The sequence below is a fragment of the Aplysia californica genome, unplaced genomic scaffold (genome assembly GCF_000002075.1).
Source record: "Aplysia californica isolate F4 #8 unplaced genomic scaffold, AplCal3.0 scaffold00703, whole genome shotgun sequence".
Lineage (NCBI taxonomy): Eukaryota > Metazoa > Mollusca > Gastropoda > Aplysiida > Aplysiidae > Aplysia > Aplysia californica.
This window is the reverse complement of record NW_004797973.1, coordinates 299,646-317,666: the sequence shown is the minus strand read 5'-3', so window position 1 is coordinate 317,666 and position 18,021 is coordinate 299,646. Positions and strand designations below refer to the sequence as shown.

At 40.7% G+C, this 18,021-nt stretch overlaps 1 protein-coding gene across 1 annotated transcript; it reads right to left on the bottom strand.

The window, feature by feature from the left end:
• Positions 1–860: 860 nt before the first annotated feature.
• On the bottom strand, positions 861–17,976 carry LOC101856842 (39S ribosomal protein L46, mitochondrial). Its single transcript, XM_005108605.3, has 5 exons — positions 17,599–17,976; positions 12,814–13,021; positions 8,146–8,422; positions 5,664–5,783; positions 861–1,185 (listed from the first exon to the last, which is right to left on the bottom strand). Exons 1-5 carry the CDS (start codon positions 17,672–17,674, stop codon positions 1,039–1,041), a joined length of 828 nt encoding a protein of 275 aa, XP_005108662.1. The 5' UTR covers positions 17,675–17,976; the 3' UTR covers positions 861–1,038.
• Between the last annotated feature and the right edge of the window lie 45 nt (positions 17,977–18,021).

Genomic DNA, 18,021 nt, shown 5'->3' with positions numbered 1-18,021 from the left:
AAAGGGAGCAAACCACAAAAGAGCATCCTCCAATCAGCCACTTGCGAGGTGTGTCAGTATTTGTGAGGTGTGTCAGTATTTGTGAGGTGTGTCAGTATTTGCGAGGTGTGTCAGTATTTGTGAGGTGTGTCAGTATTTGCGAGGTGTGTCAGTATTTGCGAGGTGTGTCAGTATTTGCGAGGTGTGTCAGTATTTGTGAGGTGTGTCAGTATTTGCAAGGTGTGTCAGTATTTGCAAGGTGTGTCAGTATTTGTGAGGTGTGTCAGTATTTGTGAGGTGTGTCAGTATTTGTAAGGTGTGTCAGTATTTGTAAGGTGTGTCAGTATTTGTGAGGTGCATGGATGGCTTGTGACTCCCCCACAATGTTTATTATGTCTATAGCTGAATGTGTTCGCGACTGTTGATGGAAACATCAAGGGTCTGCAGTGTGATCACCACTCATCTGGCCCATTGATTTAATATTTGATTTCAAATTGTTTGAATAAACAAATCTGCTTGAATTTTACGAATTGAAGTGTATCACAAGTTATTTTCAGTTTGTCTGCTAAAAAAAGAATGTTACTCCCCTCTACTCTATAGAAGAAGTATTACATCTAGCTCTGAAATGGTGAAATTTTAAAGCCCTTATCAACACTATTAGATTATTGAAGAGGCGTGGGACCTCCAAGTTTAACATCCATCTCTGAAAGGACCGAGCCAAAAAGGAAATTTGTGTGAAAAGCCTTTCTCAAGGACACAACATTGGACCAAGCTGAGGCTCGAACCTCATCTAGTTCTGTACTAAAGCAAAAACAAACCACAAAAAAAAAACAACAACAAAAATACATACATACAGATAATGATAAAAACAAATGATATTGTAGAATATGCAGCTAAAAACTGAAAACAATTTATTTCATGAAAACTAATATTTCACCATTCATTTCAACCATAAATCAGCGAGAAAGCATCCATTCTTTCAACCTATCACAGTTATCCAGGAAACACACACAGCACTTACACACAGAATCACAACATAAATAGCCAAACCAAACGCTACTACAACAGAAATTTCTTCAACTGTTTTTTGTAACCACGATGACAATACTGCGACAATTCTTTCTTGGTGACCCACACGTAATCGGAGGCAACATCTGTGTTAGGCGTCACGTCGCCTTCTCTGTACCAGGCTTTGTAGAAAAACAGCTGTGGAGGGGGGGGGAACAAAACAAAACAAAGCAGTTGAAAAGTTAGGATGTAGAGAGCAAGCAATGTTGTCATGGAGGAGGGGAAGGAGGAGAGAATGCCATGAGAAATCATACCACACGATCTAACCTAAATAACTTTTTAAAAGGTTTAATAAGTGTTTTATGGTACGGTACTTGCAACATGATAAGGTCATATAAGTGTCGAAGATTAGAGGTGTTACAAGAGAGTAACAAACACAAAAAAGAAGGAGGGAAGATACAGACGATAGATGTTTGATGGGAAAGAAGAAGCAAACCGCACTAGCCAACCAGAACCACCCACCAATATAACTTATAAGATTTTGAATCATCAAAAGAACGATGTTTAACCCCTTCCTGACCTATATGACCTACGTCATTCATCATTTTTTCTTACATGAAGTGCGAGCCAAGATGCTGCTGTGACGTACAGCATTCGTCATGCCTTATGAAGTGCGAGGACCATGATGACGAATGCCATTTGTCATTAGTCATAGGCTGTGGGTGTTTGGCGGGTGCCCTGATGTGGTTTGCTTCTTTTTTCCTATCAAACATCTATCGTCCTTATCTCCCGTCCTTCTTTTTTTATGTTTGTTACTCTCTTGTAACACCTGTAACTAATTTTCTGGCGCTCATATGACCTTATGCAGTTACGTGCGCCATAAAACTTATTCTAAAACAAGTCATAGATTGTATTCTGCATACTGCTTCTATAAGATGCATTTCGTAAAACTGATTGCAGATTCGCCTTTGAAAAAATTTCTTCCGTACAAAGACATCTTTTCCTTTAAGTCTATACAGTTAGTATTAGTAGTATTTGAAAACCGGGTCTAATTACAGGACACTGACAACTAAATCTAGCACTACTCTGTGTCTCTGGGGATCCAAAACTGTGCTCGGTTAAGCACAAAATGACACTGAGTCACAAAGGGGGTTATGTTGAGTTGTTACGTGAAAATATCACAACATTCCTCTTACTTGGCTCAGACCTACAGGAAATGGAAGTTCATTATTCACAGAAGGTAGCTTTAGTTTTTGTTTTTGTAAAGTGTTTTATGGCGCTCGCAACTGCATAAGGTCATATGAGCGCGCGGGACACACCTAATATTTTCAGTTGGTAGGAAATTTTGAATTTTGCCCGGGTGGCGGCCGAAGCCTACTCTTATTGATTTTAGACCACCAGGGGATCTCTAACGTGCGCAACTTGCACACGGGCCCTCCGAGATTTTTCGCCCTTGTCCGAGAAGGCTAGGTGTAGATCTTTCCTACCAGAAGATCAGGGGTGTGGCAGAAAGACAGCAGTAAGGAGGAGCCAAGGAGTAACAGTAGAAAGGCTGCAGAAAGAGTTAGGAGCCCAGAGGAGGAGGCAAATGAGGTGAGGGGGTGGGGGGCAGAAAGTGGAAATGAAAGCAGACAACAGAACATTGCTAGAGAGCAGGAAAGGAGGTGAAAGGAGACAATTTTAGAGAAGAAAATGTTTTGGTCGTTACCCGGATTTGAACTCGGGACCTTTGAATGAGAGGCCAACACCTTAACCTCTAGGCCACGAGAGCCCCCGGTAGCTGTAGCCCTTTACATAATGATACAGACATTAATGAGACATAAAAGTAAAATCCCTACCACATCTGTCGCCAACTGTCGGTTAGTGCACGACTGACTACAGAACTGGCCAGCCATGTTCAAATCCTCATTGTCCATTGTTTATTGTTTGGCGTCCGTGGCCTAGTGGTTAAGCTCTCGGACTCCTAACCGTAAGGTCGTGGGTTCGAATCCCGTCAAGGGCCCGACGTTGTGTCCTTGGGAAAGGCACTTTACATGAATTTTCCTCACTTCACTCAGGTGGGAATGGGTACCTGGCTATAGACAGCGAAAGATCTTGTCAGTTTGTTAGTGTTTGAGCGCTTAATCGGCTGCTTGCACTGTATGCTTCCCGGGAAGCTGAGAATGTTTCGGAGTGTTCTATAGTCTACTGGGGTAATAATATAGTGTAAAGCGCATAGAGCCTGCTGATGAGCGGGGATACGCGCTATACAAATGCTATCTATTATTATTATTATTATTTATTGTTTCAGGAAGCACCATCCCTGCATTCCGGACATGTCCATTGATGCTCCGTTTGCTCTCTCCAAAATGTCGCTAAGGGTCTTTTTACTGATTGTTCCAATCTCTTTTATCCTAAGAATCTTTCATTTCAAAATATTATATCTTGTCTGTTGCAGGCGCTTAAGTTAATCACTTTTTAGTTTTAGTAAGAGTTTTACGGCACTTGCAACACAACAAGGTCATATAGATGCCGCAGATTAGAGGTGTTACAAGAAAGCAACAAATGCAAAAAAGAAGGAGGGGAGATAAAGATGATAGATGTTTGATAGGAAAGAAGAAGGAAACCACACCAGAGCACCCGCCAACCACCCACTAAGTTTAATCAATCAGAGGTCTCACCGCTTTAATATTGAAATAAAGGGACCACAACCCCATACAATAGAAAAAACTAAACAAAAAAAACACAAACAATACACAAACATGAGCAGGCCCAAAATTAAAGAAGAAAAATATCAGTGTTTGAGAACATTGATTTCTTTTGAGGGGACTTATTTCGTTTTTCTTTTTCTTTTTTTTTTGATGTGTATTAAAGCCAAGATGGATTCTCTTGACTTCACTGGCAACAACCATTATTATAATACTAGCTGGGCCCCCGTTCGATGAACGGATTGAGACCGAAGCGTGTTGATTGTTCCCAGTAGCAAGAATATAGATTTGACAAAGGAGTCCAGAAAAAGCGATGATGGGCATCAAATGAAAGAAACACAGTCGAATTTAGCACCAAGTAAAAAAAGAAAACATGAGGCTAGATCTATACGGGTCACACACTTAAAATAGTGTTCAGTATTGCGCGACAATGCGCGATAGTATCGAACGGAAGTACGACTTGAAATAAACAAACCTGGCGGATTTTCTAAAATTACAGAGACAGAAACGTCGGCCTACAAAAGCGATCAGCGAAATAAAGAAATTTAGCATTTTGCAGCAAAACTGTCTCAAAACTGAAAAAACCAAGGGCATCATGATCTGGAGAATATTCTAAAGAATCTTTAGGCGAAAACCGCAAGTCAATCGATGCAGCCATTAAAAAGCCTTTTGAATAGCAAAATTCGGCCACCACAAATAGATAATAGATATAGGATATTTTTTGTTCAGACTTTTTGTGAAACAGGTACAAAATGTATACAGAAAATGGGATCGAGGTCTTAATTTGCAGAATCGTGGAATTCAAGTTATGGGTGTTCATCAAGTTTAGCAGTTGTGAGGCAGCGTGGTGGAATCAGGCTCTCGTCAATTTTTGGGTATGTAGAGTTATTGGTATCATTTTAAAGCTTGTTCATTTGTCTTTATTTGGATGAAAGTAATATCCATTTACCTTGAATACAAGTTGAGATATGACAGAAGGAGATAGGGGTCACTGTTTTCACAGGTAAAATTAGAGAGAAAATGTCCACCAAAGGCTAGTTATTTCCTTAGCCTAAGAGTCAGTGGTAACTGAAAATTTACATTTTTTGTGCCTTTCATCAACGTTTTTTCAGAAAAATTCACACAGAAATGAGATCTCTAATGGGCATGAAAGGTGTTGAGCAAAAAAGTACAAAATTGATAAAAAATTCACAAACCTGCGGAAAAATGCAATTTCCTTCACTTTGATTATTTGGACGAGAGCCTGATTCCACCACGCTGCCTCACATTTTACACGGTCTCTCACAAAATCCAATAATGTTATGCTGCACATCCACCGCTCAGATCAAATTAAATGGGATCACTGTTTGATCACAAAGTAAAGCAGTTGAGGGCACAGGCAGTGTATGGCCAGGCCCAGTTAGCTCCGCTACAACAGCCAGATTTTGTCACAAAGCAGATAAGGACAAATACAGTAAAACATGGACAGCTCGAACTCATCGGGACCGGCCTCAGTAGTTTCAGGGATCCGTAGTTCGAGGGATATCTCAGTTTAGTTTAGTTTTAGTAAGAGTTTTACGGCACTCGCAACTGCATAAGATCATGTGAGCGCCAGAAGATTACAGGTGTTACAAGAGAGTAACAAACACAAAAAAGTAGGAGGGGAGATAAGGACGATAGATGTTTGATAGGAAAGAAGGAGCAAACCACACCAGAGCACCCACCAACCACCCACAGAGGGATATCTTACAAATATAAAGATGGGGGGGGGGGGGGGGGAGAATGGGACTGCAGGCAAAGTTCAACGGAAGCGTGATTTTGAGTCTTCGGTGTTCAACCTATCCGCGTTAATTATATTGTACACTGAAACAGAGAAACAGAAGGAGCAGACAACATCATCCACCCACATAAATCACAGCACTAGAAAAACAACAAACAAACAAACAAAAGCCTGCATTCCCAAATTCAAATCACAAAAATTTCTGTAAAAACAACGGTAAAAAATCTGACCTTGACCCCTTTCTCCTCCTGAGGGTCAGGCAGGTCAAACTTGGCCACGGCACTGGGTGCCCCGCCCAGGAAGGAAGCTTTCACGTCTCCACACACAGAAGTCAGCGCCCTCTCGGCAGTCTGGAGAAAACAGGAAACGGTCATCGACAATCATAAACTATGACAATAGTATAGACCTTAAATTACATACAATTTTTCTTAAAAAGTCAGGTTTTACTAAACTTCTCCGATGCAGCAGCCAAAAGCCGGGTCTAAAACCGATGCCAGTGATAAACGGTTCATCACTCTTTTCTCTGCTTCGATGCTCTAAAAAACTCTACAGTGTAGCAGCGCACGTAGCGAACAAGCATATAGAGAGTAAATTGCATATACCGTAGCAAACAGATGTTCAGGTCCCCAATTTTTTCTCATACTGGGTGGGGTTAGGTCGTCTCTACCGCCCGACTCGTCACCTAAAAACAAAAGCGCTTGTTTTTTAGGCGATGAGTCAGGCGAGATCGACTCGTGTCATGACTGAGCTCCTTTGCACACCTCAATCTGGCAAGCAGACCGCCCCAACCCAACCCGATCCCCTGAATGGGCACCCCGTATTGCATGAAATATTCTTAACTACAGCCTAGACTTTGTACACATGAGACAAAACTTGCACGTAATGAAAGCAACTTCAGCCTCCGGCCAATTTCACAATGTGCGTGCTAGACTATTACCATTCCAGCCTTTTTATTTACTCACAGAATCAAAAAGGTGCCATTCATGCAGGTTTCAAACCACATTCTTTTTCCCCCCGTATCTATGCACTGTTGGCAATCCAAAGAATGATGACCATGGCAAACAGTAACAGCATAAGGCAATATCGTATGTGTCACAACGCAGTGGATTCAGGCGCTCGGCAATTTTTGGGCATATGGAGTTATCGGTATTATCTTTAAGGTTATTCATTTGCCTTGCTTTCCATGAACAAAATATCCTTTTATCCAGAATAGAAGTCAAGATATTTACGATTGAAGGAGGTGGGGTTGTCAGGTTTCAGAAGAAAATCAGCAAGAAAACGTTCGCCAAAGTTTGGTGACTTCCATCACTTTAAAGTCCTTGGAAACTGCAAATTTACATTTTTGGGGGCTTTAATATTTTTTCCATAAAAAATCCACACATAAAAGTGTTTTTGAAAGGACATACAATGTATTGAGTCAAAAAAAAAAAAAGAAAAAAAAAAAAGGTTCAAACTGGCCGAAAAATGCAGATTTCTTGGATTTCATTATTTTGACGAGTGCCTGATTTCACCACGATACCTCACATATTCAGTCCACAAACACGACTATTTAATTCTATATATATTTTACTCTCTTCCCTTGAGCCATCAGGTACACAAGGCAGAGAGCATTCAATGCCACACTTCCTGTCTGTCCCTGGCAAATTCCTCAAGCTTTGACACATCCAGATCCCGGGAGATTTCCTCATCCCAGATTGTACTCTGCCAGTTGGACTACCTCTTCCTCGTTTTCTATTTTGTCTCCTGTGCCACGTTCTGATCAAGCTCTTGTCTGCGGCATTCTCAAAAAACATGTCCCAAGTATCTCCATCTTCTCCTTTTTATGGTCGGGTTGATATCTTCAATGCCAGCTCTTTCCAACACTTTATTATTTATGAGACAAATTCATTCCACCAACTTCTGAATAAAATTCTAGTAGGCATTTCGTTCGAAAATAAAAATTTTTCTTTGAGTTGCTTTGTTTGTCTTCCACATCTCTGAGCCATACATCAGTGCCACCAAAACATTGCTATTATTAATAAATTATATCTTTTAATAACATGTAAATATATAATAAGTGGTCACAGTTAGAGCAACAGCAGTTAAAGTCCAAATGGGGGCTCTTGTCGCCTAGAGGTTACAGAGTTCGCCTCTCATTCAATAGGTCCAGGGTTCCAATCTGGATAGCAACTAATCATTTTCTTCTCTAAAAATGTTCTCCTTTCCCATCCTTTCCTGCTCTCTAACAATGTTCTGTCGTCTGCTTTCATTACCATTTTCTGCCCTCACCCCCTCACCTCCATTGCCCCCCCTCCTCTGCGCTCCTGACTCTTTCTGCAGCCTTTCTACTGCTACTCCTTAGCTCCTTCCTACTGCTGTCTTTCTGCCACACCCCTGATCTTATGGTAGGTAAGAGCTACACCCAGACTTCTCGGACAAGGGCAATAAATCTTGGAGGTCCCATGTGCAAGTTGCGCACACTTAAAGATCCCTTGGAGATCCAAAATCAATAAGAGTAGACTTCGGCCATCACTCTGGCAAAATTCCAAATTTCCCACCAACTGAAAATGTTGAACGTGTCAAGCGCCCTCATATGACCTAATGCAGTTGCGAGCGCTGTAAAACACTTCTAAAAAAAATATTTTTTAAAAGTCAAAATAAAGCAAGACAGACTGCGTCAGTCAATCGCACAAAGGAATAAAGTTGGAAGACGAGATTGGAGGAGAGGATCACCTGTTTCATAGTCTCCCCTTGTTCCCACTCCGCCTGAGGCAACACCCAGTGGTCCTTGCCCCCGATGTTCTGCTTGACCAGAAGATACAAACTGGAGTCCAGACACCTGTCCAGAGACCTTCTGTCTCCACTCTCGTCTGCCGCTGTCCGTCTTGACGCAGCGGTGAAAGCCTTCAGCTCCGCGTCCCATTTGTCCTCCAGATCTAGAGCAGTTTCTGTCTCTGCATCCGGATTGCCTTCTTCCTCTTCGTTTTCCTTTTTCCTCTTAGCAGCCTGACTGAAAGAAAAAAGAAAACATCACAGAGGAAAGTTCATGAATATGCATGGCAATGGAATATTAAACAGGAACTCATTTATTATCTATAACTTTTTCTCTCCTTCTACTCTCTGTTTGGAAACCAAGGCCCCAACTTCCAATATATAAGGAAAATAGTGTTTGAATGGTGCTATGTGAAAATACCTGGGGACATTCATTATAGAAGCACATAATGGCATTATACCTATTTGTTATTGGCAGTTGTTTGAAAATATATAAACTGTGCTATTCAGCAAAACATTATAAGTTGGGTGACCTTATTTGGGCCACAGTGTGGCCTAAATAAGCTAAACCCCCCTCCCTTACCTTATTTAGGCCACACTGTGGCCCAAATAAGCTAAACCCCCCTCCCTTACCTTATTTAGGCCACATCATATGGTAGATTTCTTGAACTAACCATGGATTCGGAAGGTCGAGATTCTACTGATCTTTTTATTTAGTGCGGGGGATTATTTCAAAATAGAGGATGATTCTAAATAAGTGGACCAAGTGTAAGAGTTGTGTGTGTGTGTGTGTGTGTGTATGTGTTTGTTTTGTGTGTGGTTGTGGTGAGAGAGAGAGAGAGAGAGAGTAAATGTACTAGTGTGTTTGTATGTGTATGTGTAATGTGTGAATGTTATTGTGTGCATGAGTGTCTATCTCAGTTGTACGGTCCAAATGTACATTATTTTGTTGAGAATTTTACATAGAACTCAACTACAAAACACCTTTATACAAAGTCACAGAAATATTCTTTTTGTGCTTATTGAGGTGCAGTACAGGGTGATTAAAACCTGCAAGGATAATTGGACAAAATGGGCAATATCTTACTAATGGTCATATTTAGACAAATCCTATATCATTCTCTTTTTTTCTTAACAGCTCATGGTTATTAAAGAGTCAGCAAACTAGATCAAGGTAGTAATTTCGGATTCCTAATATTATGGGCATTCTTTAAAAAATTTTAACTTGTTTTTAGCGCTTTTTTCAACGTAAAACGGATTCCGTTAAAAAAACAACAACAACAATGACCTTATCTTTCTTTTTTAAGGTATTGTGCATACATTTGTGTGAAACTATTTTATTCTATGCTTTCAAGTACATGAAAAAAGCTAATAAAATCAAGCAAAATGTTCTTCAGAGACATAGATCTAGTAGTAAGCCCCCTGGAACATTTTATAAACCGTGAAAAGATCACCAGAAAATAACAAAATTATCTTATGATTTTCACTTGCACTTGCAATTTTTTTGACAAATTATCGTCTACCTCGTTATCTTTTTTTTTTCACATTTTTCTTCACTATTCATGACAACTGGCATGTTTTCCAGTTATTATCAAGGAAGTGGATAGGCGGACCACGGGGTCTATCTAGCCCCAAAAGGATAGGTGGACCGCGGGGTCTACCTAACAAAATGCTGTTTTAGGATGTGAACCCTGGAATCAGCGTAGTGAAATAAGTAGATCTAGGTTTGACTAAGGATCGGTGGACCCCGGGGTCAACATAGTGAAATAAGTAGATCTCAGTTTATTTTATAGTAAGACTGGCGGAGCCCGTGGTCAACGTAGTGAAATTATAAGTAGATCTAGGTTTAAATTAATAAGGATTGGTGGACCCCTGGGTCAACGTAGTGAAATTATAAGTAGATCTAGGTGTAATTAAGGTTTGGTGGACCCTGGGGTCAACGTAGTGAAATAAGTACATGTAGATCTAGGTTTAATTTTAAGGATTGGTGGACCCAGGAGTCAACGTAGTGAAATAGGAAGGTTTAGGTTTAAGGTGGACCCCAGGGTCTACCTAACGAAATTTAATACTAGTTAGGTTTTAGAATAGGTGGACCATGCGGTCACCGTAGTAAAATAAGTAGGTTTAATCACGGTGTCCCGGGGGTCCACCAATTCTTAATTAAACCTTCTTATTCCTCTACGGCTATGGTGACTCCGGGGTCCACCAATCCTTTTAAAATTAAACCTACTTATTTCACTACGGTGACCCCGGGGTCTACTAATCTTTAAATAAATCTACTTACATGTATTTCACTACGGTGACCCCGGGGTCCACCTGTCCTAAAACCTAGTATTTTGCTAGGTAGACCCCGTTTTTAACAATATCCAGAAAATAACATAAAATGAGTATATAGATCTATATCTATACGTATTTTATTAAGTATATACTTAAAAATAAAAGACTGAGCAGAGGCTTACAATGTAAATTCTGTGCTCTACACGTAGAGAAAGTCTTAAGTTTGCGCAAAACAGATTTTAGAAAAAAAAGTTGATCTAATTATTCTAATAAAAGTAAAAGTGATTGTTATGGTGAGATTTGTTATTATTAATTCTGGAAATACAGATAGTTGTTGAATCTAAAATTAACTAGAACTGTGCAATTCGTTTTATTTCAATTCCAAAGCCCAAAGGCATAGCAATGAGTTAGATCTAGATCTAGCAGTTGTAGGCTCTCTGGCTGCTTCTAACATTTGTCTGCTACTACTGATTCTAGACAGGGAATCTAGATCTAGATCTAGCTATCACCTGCACTATTAAAGTCAAATATATGGTAAAATAAAAACAAAACTGTGAATCGCTTTGTCAGTCAGTACATCCCAATTGCCATAGCAGCACGTATTAATAGTTGAATAATTATACCGAAGCAACATGTTATCACAGTGTGCAGGGGAGAGCGGGGTGCCCGGGTCGCTGACCGGTCGATTCGGTGGTTCGGCTTTTGTAGATCTATGCATTTTTTACGGAAAACCCTATTACTAGATCTATTAGTGTTGTGAAAACTTCAACCTCTACAGCTAAGGCGGCAAAAGATGTTGGAAAATAATAATACGTCCTGAAGTTTCATAATTTATACAGAATAATACAGCCAGTAGTTTTTATCTCATCGAGTTATAAAAATGGCCTTGTAACTTGTTTTCAGAAGCAAATTTTAATAGTTACAGTTCTACCGAATCGATTTTCACGCAAATTCAACCATTTTGATGACCATTTCTTTTCCTTTTAAAAAGATAAAGGCCTGTCGGATGTGGCAGTGCGATTAACACTAAGTTGTTTAGACCCATCAAAACACAAGGCTTCGTGGCCGATCACAAAGGTCTACGGGCTTATCGAGGCCGATTCGCCCTGCCGCGTGCACGTTCACTAAACTGCCTACTAGATAGAATCTACTACCAAAGATTCTTCTCGATCTTTGCTACTACTACTACTACTACTACATCTACATGTAGGCTACTACTACTAGACAGTACGAGAGATGTACTACTACGAGACAGTACGAGAGAGTGCCACCCAGGCAAAGATAGTGTAACTTTGACTCAGCCACGTTGTGTACACACTTTTTATACCCAAATTTGACCCGGAAGTCCATTCGGAGGATTTGACCTTTTTACTTGACCAAAGTGTGCCAAAATGGTAGCCTAGATTTTGCCCCTCCATGAAGGAAAAATCTGGCCCTCATTCAAACCATTGAGATTGAGCAAAACTTTGCGTATCGTGCTTTGTTCTTACAATATTCATTATGATATATATAAGTTGTACACTGAGACAAAACTGTACTAAATGAGAAAGGTGCACCATTATGAAAGTGGAACGAACTCAGTTGCCTTAAAAGGGTGTCCCCTGGTAGTTTGAGCATGTGTGGCCTAAATAAGCTAAACCCCCCTCCCTTACCTTATTTAGGCCACCTGTGGCCTAAATAAGCTAAACCCCCCTCCCTTACCTTATTTAGGCCATATGTGGCCCAAATAAGCACTCCCTTATAAGTTCTACTGCCCTTTAGTGTATTTTTTCATACATTGATTCCGAATCGAAATTGACGTTCTTTTAAGAATGCACAATCCCACTTACAAAGCCCTTAAAACTTGACTTTAAGGAAATGACGTCATGAAATTTTTAAAAAATACAAAAGAAAATTATTCAAGACATAAAAAGTCAGGACACTAACAATGTGGGACTAGGAATTTCAACCTTCCACTAATTTCCAGCCCCAGCCCCAGCCATTTTTGTGCACTCCCTAACCCCAGTCCCAGCCAGTACAGCAGTGTTTCAGAAAAAGAGGCATGCAACTGAGAATATAAAGCTCTTGGGGGGAGGTACAAGCACTGCTGAAAATATATGCGCATGGGGCTGGAAGGGTCAATTTAGTGTAAGTGTAAGGGAGAAGTTAAATTCATGCATATACAGAAATTCAGGGAAATCAGGAGAATAACATTTTAAAAAGAAAAAAGCACAATCGTATTTATCTATCACTTACTGTCACAAAAGTCATCTGTCGCAAAAAGCAATCCAAGGGTAACATATTTCTCTGGAGTATAACTCTATAACACACAACGACAATACCAAAACAACATGACGAACAATACACACATACTCTTCTCGTCTCCGACGCAATTCATGATCTGACAAGACGCTGTTCTCCAGCTCAATTGTGGACATGAGGTCTGAAAATTCTTGCTCTAGCTTGGTTTTTTCCGCAGTAATCACAGGACATCTCTCCACACACACAGCAGTGTACAAAACGTTGTTCTTCAGCACTTGCTGAGAGGTTGAAATATGCCTTTTGAAAGACAGGTCAGACACTGAAAAAAAGAACAGTTGTAAAGATAGCAAATTACACTTGGGAGCATTTGATACTTTCACAAAACAAGACCAATGAACTGCCCGCATACAGTCAAACCTGTCTAAGACGGCCACCCATTGTCAAGGAGAAAAGTGGTTGTATAAGACAGGTGGCCATCTTAGGCAGGACTGATCAAGATGAAGAAAACAAACCATTCCTTTCTGAGGTCTCAACCAAAGGTAGCCGCATTGTTGTTTTTGTTATTGTTGTTGTCGTTGTTTTTCCGGTTTTCCGGTGGGGGGGGGGGGGGGGGGGGGGTGATCTTGATTTTTTTCATTTGTTGCTGCTTTTGGCAAGGGTGACAATAAAACGAAATTTTTCAAACAAGGAGGACCGACTGCTGAGGTAAAACAAACACATTGGTCACCACCACTTGGAGAACGAGTGACTCTTCTGTCATAAGTTCATGTTAACGTCCATTGTTATTTTGTTAAAGACTGGGTAAACAGTGACCACTCATCTCAATTACGATTTGTGTATGAGTTCTGGGCGGGGCTTATGGGTTATGAGGGATCACACGTTTACCTCACCAGCAGCTGAAAATTGGTAGCTATTGGTCAATAGTGAGAGGGGCCTACGCAACATGATTGGTTGGAGGGACTACCTAACAACAACGATAGGTGATCGGATTATGACGGCTCGTCCACAACACCAGGGACCATTGCATGATTTAGGACAAAATGTAATGGAGTCACTTAGGTGGCCGTCTAAGACAGGTGTTATTGCTTGGTGTGAGAGGGGTTACGTGTAAAAATAGGGTGGCCGTGGCCGCGTTGGACAGGTTCCCATTTTACACAGTTAAATTATATAGAAAAAACGCAAGGGGGGAAATGGAAAGTGGCCATTTGTACAGGTAGCCGCCTTATAGAGGTGGCCGTCGGGGCAGGTTCAACTGTATTTTGAAAGTACAGTCAAACCTCGTTATAATACCATCTACCTTGGGACAAGCATGAAGTTGGCGGTACAGCGGGGTTGGCGGTACAACGAGTATTTCACACCCCTTGTTAAACACGTGTAGCACCGACTGCCCAACGTCAAGGGGACTCATTTATCAATCACTAGATGAATTAATGAGTTTCCTAACTTCAATATCTGTCACTTAGACTTGAGCATAGGTCCTCACTAAATAAAATCCCAACGGGCATTCGCCTGCCTGTAAGTTATTGAGCTGATATCTGGTGACGCCAGATATTTTGCTGGGGGCGGGGGGGGGGGGGGGGGGGGGGGAGCAAGACGATGGCGAGGTTCCTTTAAAGTAAAGTTTTTCCATGCGACTAAAAAATTTAATTATTTTCTTCATATTGAGAAAGGTCTAAAAATAATCGCATTTTCATAATTAGCGCACCAGATTTAGTCGCATTCACGCTGGGAGTGAAATTTGAAGCTGAAATACAAAGTCTTGTTTTGTTTTAATTGTACTCTTCCACATTTCACATTGTATTGTGTTCACTTGCGACACACTACAAGATCTATTCATATTGCTTGAAATCTGCAAGACAAGGAAAGTCCAGACGTATGTAAAAGATTGTCAAGCAACCCCCAAATACGGAAGTGCCGTGCACCATGAGTAGCCTCTAGTGTGCACTGAGTACTATGGGAGGCCAGTTCGCTGGCGGTACAACGGGGTAAATTTACTGTAGTTTAATAAGGACTGTACAAGTACAACTGAGACGGATGGCGGTATAAAGGCGCAAATACTGTGTTTATATAGGGACTCTTTTCATACATCGTCGTATACAAACATCCATACATCTCAGAGACTAATAATTTGCGGTGGATAAAAAAGGCAGAACATGCAAAGTTGATCAATAATAAAAATAAACAAGAAAAGAAGTTGTGAATTATAAATAGATCTAGGCCTATGCAGAGACAGGTCCACGAGTAAATGAAGCCTAACACCTAAGGAGAAATGGTGTCTTACTGAAAAGTAAATTGACGATAGACATCTCAAGATCAGTCATAAAAAATAAACAGTCAGAAAACCAACAAATTTTAAGGGTTTTCTAGTTTATTTGAAGCAAACACAGTTTGAAAATATGTTATATATTTCAATAAAACATACACATGTATAGCATTGAAACATCTCACCACCCCAGTTGAGATAAAATTGTGAAACCTGTCTATAGGCCTCATTGATTTACGACAGATTTGGCGACCATATTTAGTCGCTTTTAAGCACAAGGGGGTTATCCCGAAAAATGCTGTTTTGAGAAAATCGAAGATAAAGTTTTTGCCCTTTGTTCAGTTTCTTTAAAAGACAAGGAGAGTTTTCTCTATAACCAAACAAATATGCACGCCAATGAAACCAAACTTTTCCTATAGGCAGGGCAATGCCCACTTTTGGTGTAGGTCAAAATTTCTGGAAACCCCGGAAATCTGGGTTAGCCCGCTTGTCCTTAAAAGCGATCATTTGTGATCTGCAGCAAAAAATGCAGCCTATCTGTGAGCGGGAGTCAAAGCGAACATCAATGATACAAGCAGTTAAAAAGTTAAAGGTACATAAATTAGATGGCACGATGGAGCCATCAGAGTGGGATGAGAATCCATCATGGCGGGAATCTATCTAACGTTAGACTTCTAGATCTAGTCTCTAGACCTAGATTCTAGATCTAGACTAGACCTAAAGCGTGTCACGTATACATATTCTTGTTCAAAAAAATTTTAATCACGTGCCAGTGTATCAGATACTTTTTTTCAGTGACTACAGTAGTCTCTGCCTAAACGCACAGTGCTCGGGAGGGCTCTGTAGCGCGTGTTTATATGGAGCGTGCGTTTATATGAACCTGTGCAAAGGGAGGAAGGGACGCAGTCATCTCATTGGCTTGATATTCTAGCTATCTCCCTAAGAGGGCGGAGGCCACTGGTCGATAATGTCACGACACGTGACTGTTTTGTGAAGGATTCCCCAACTGTGGTAACTGTTGGTGATAGTCATAGATACGACGGCCCAGTCACGTGGCTTTCCAAGCGACCACCCCCGACCCTAAATTCTTGGACGACATTCAGTATTCAGAATCATAACACTCTACTTTCAGAGAAACATTTCTCTTGTGATTTATTAAACAAGTACGTCATAATAGTTCTTCGAGCACAGCTGATTAGGCTTATCTGACTAATCTATAATCCTATAGAGGCCTGTCTTGTGCTTTACGGCATTCACGCGAATTGTGCATCATAGGCCTAGGTCTAACTAATCCTTACATGCAGTCACTCAAACACCAGTCAGAAACGTTCTTTCTTTCAAAGAAGCATTTCAAGTGACCAATCTAAAAACATTTCAGTCCCCTAATCCCCCAACCTTTCACTTTCACCGACCAGTCCTGGACCTCTATGTACTATCTGTGGAAAGTTGGGTGTTTAAAACGCTGTCCATCACTCTCTCTGCGTGAGGACAGTCTCACCAATCTGATTTTCTATGCTTGTCTTATCTCACTTCAGACGGTTCACACAACAGTTGCGTGACCCCCGCCGCAACGGTTCCCACAAGCCCTGCATGATCAACTTTGAAATTTATATTTCGCTCTACAAATCACACACGGATCGCGTGACCCGCCTCGTACCCTTGTTTGCCCAGGCCTGAGCTACTTAGACTTCGTTTCGTATCTCTGGGGCCGGTAGTTTTTAAGTTATTGAAGGTGAAGGACAGTCCCCCTAACTGGGGTTGAACTGACCGGAACTCTCGCTATGTTTTTTCCTATACAGCTGATAATAATCCGACAGTCGCGTCGTAGTAAAGGTCGAAGAAGTCGCATGAACAAGAATCACATAACTTCGCAGTTTTCGACACTTCTGTACATTTTACTAGTTCTAGTGTCTCAGAACAGGATGTGTCTGATAGTTTTAGGATCCTGGATATGTACCTGAATTGTAGTTTTAGGGCTAGATCTAGCACTAGTACTGGTGTTGTTGTTCCCGCAGCGAAATCACAACGTCGTGCCGTACATCTGTCTCATGTAATTTAGTGTGTATGGGTTTGAATCAACGCATAGACCAGCTTTTATATGTTCACCAAACATTCACACATGCATACAAATCAAAACAGAACACTTAGAACTTTTATTTTTGTTGTTGTTGTGAATTTCATTCTACCTGTCACGTCTCTGGAAATTTTTCGGAAAAACAAATTTATTTTTTAAGCCCATTTTTTTAAAATCATACAAATTAAAGTATTAGACTTACACAACTTAAGGTTTTTGTATTAGATTAAGTTTGAAAGTCACTTTACTGTAAGTGTGTCAAAAAATAATTACAATCTGGGTAATTCTGAGAGTTGTGGAGGTTTATAATTTACGCGTATAATTTATTGAAATACTCCCAAAAACGCCGGTCTTCAACGCTTGTGACGGGTGAAAGGGCCCAGTAGTAAGTGAGTTATGAAAGCTGTGCAGGTTGCAGTTGTAGTGAATATTTCCCTTTGGCAAGCTTTACCTGTCGGCGTGTTTTGGGGATTAAGCGTGTGTTTTTAGAATTAGAGGGAGTGACCGTGCGTTTGTACCTTTCTCAATCTTATAGTCAAAATCCCGCCAGATTACTCACCTGCTCGGGAGGAACTGTGCCATCTAGCCAAGAAGGAGACCGCTTTGCTGAAATTTCTGCAGGTTGAGGCGGACATTGTTTCTGTAATTCAACAATCCTGTCAAAGGGGGCAACAATGATTACGTTCAATGAATGGCCAATGCCAGAGCCAGTGCCAGTGAAAAAGACTGCAATCCGTAAATGAAACGGAATCTACAGAAAACTATAGGTACGGCAGTGCAGGAGGAAGGCCAATTTTCACTGAGTTTTTCGTGTTTTGAACTTCAGCTAGTAATTCGTGAGTCCTTTTTTTTTACGAGTTTCCTAAGAACAAGAACGTTAAATTAGATCCTTGCCTTCTTGCCTTCGTTCGTTTCGTTTGTTATTGGGGCAGAGTTCTTACCCTTGAAACGGGTACATGTAAAAAAATGATTCATCATGTAT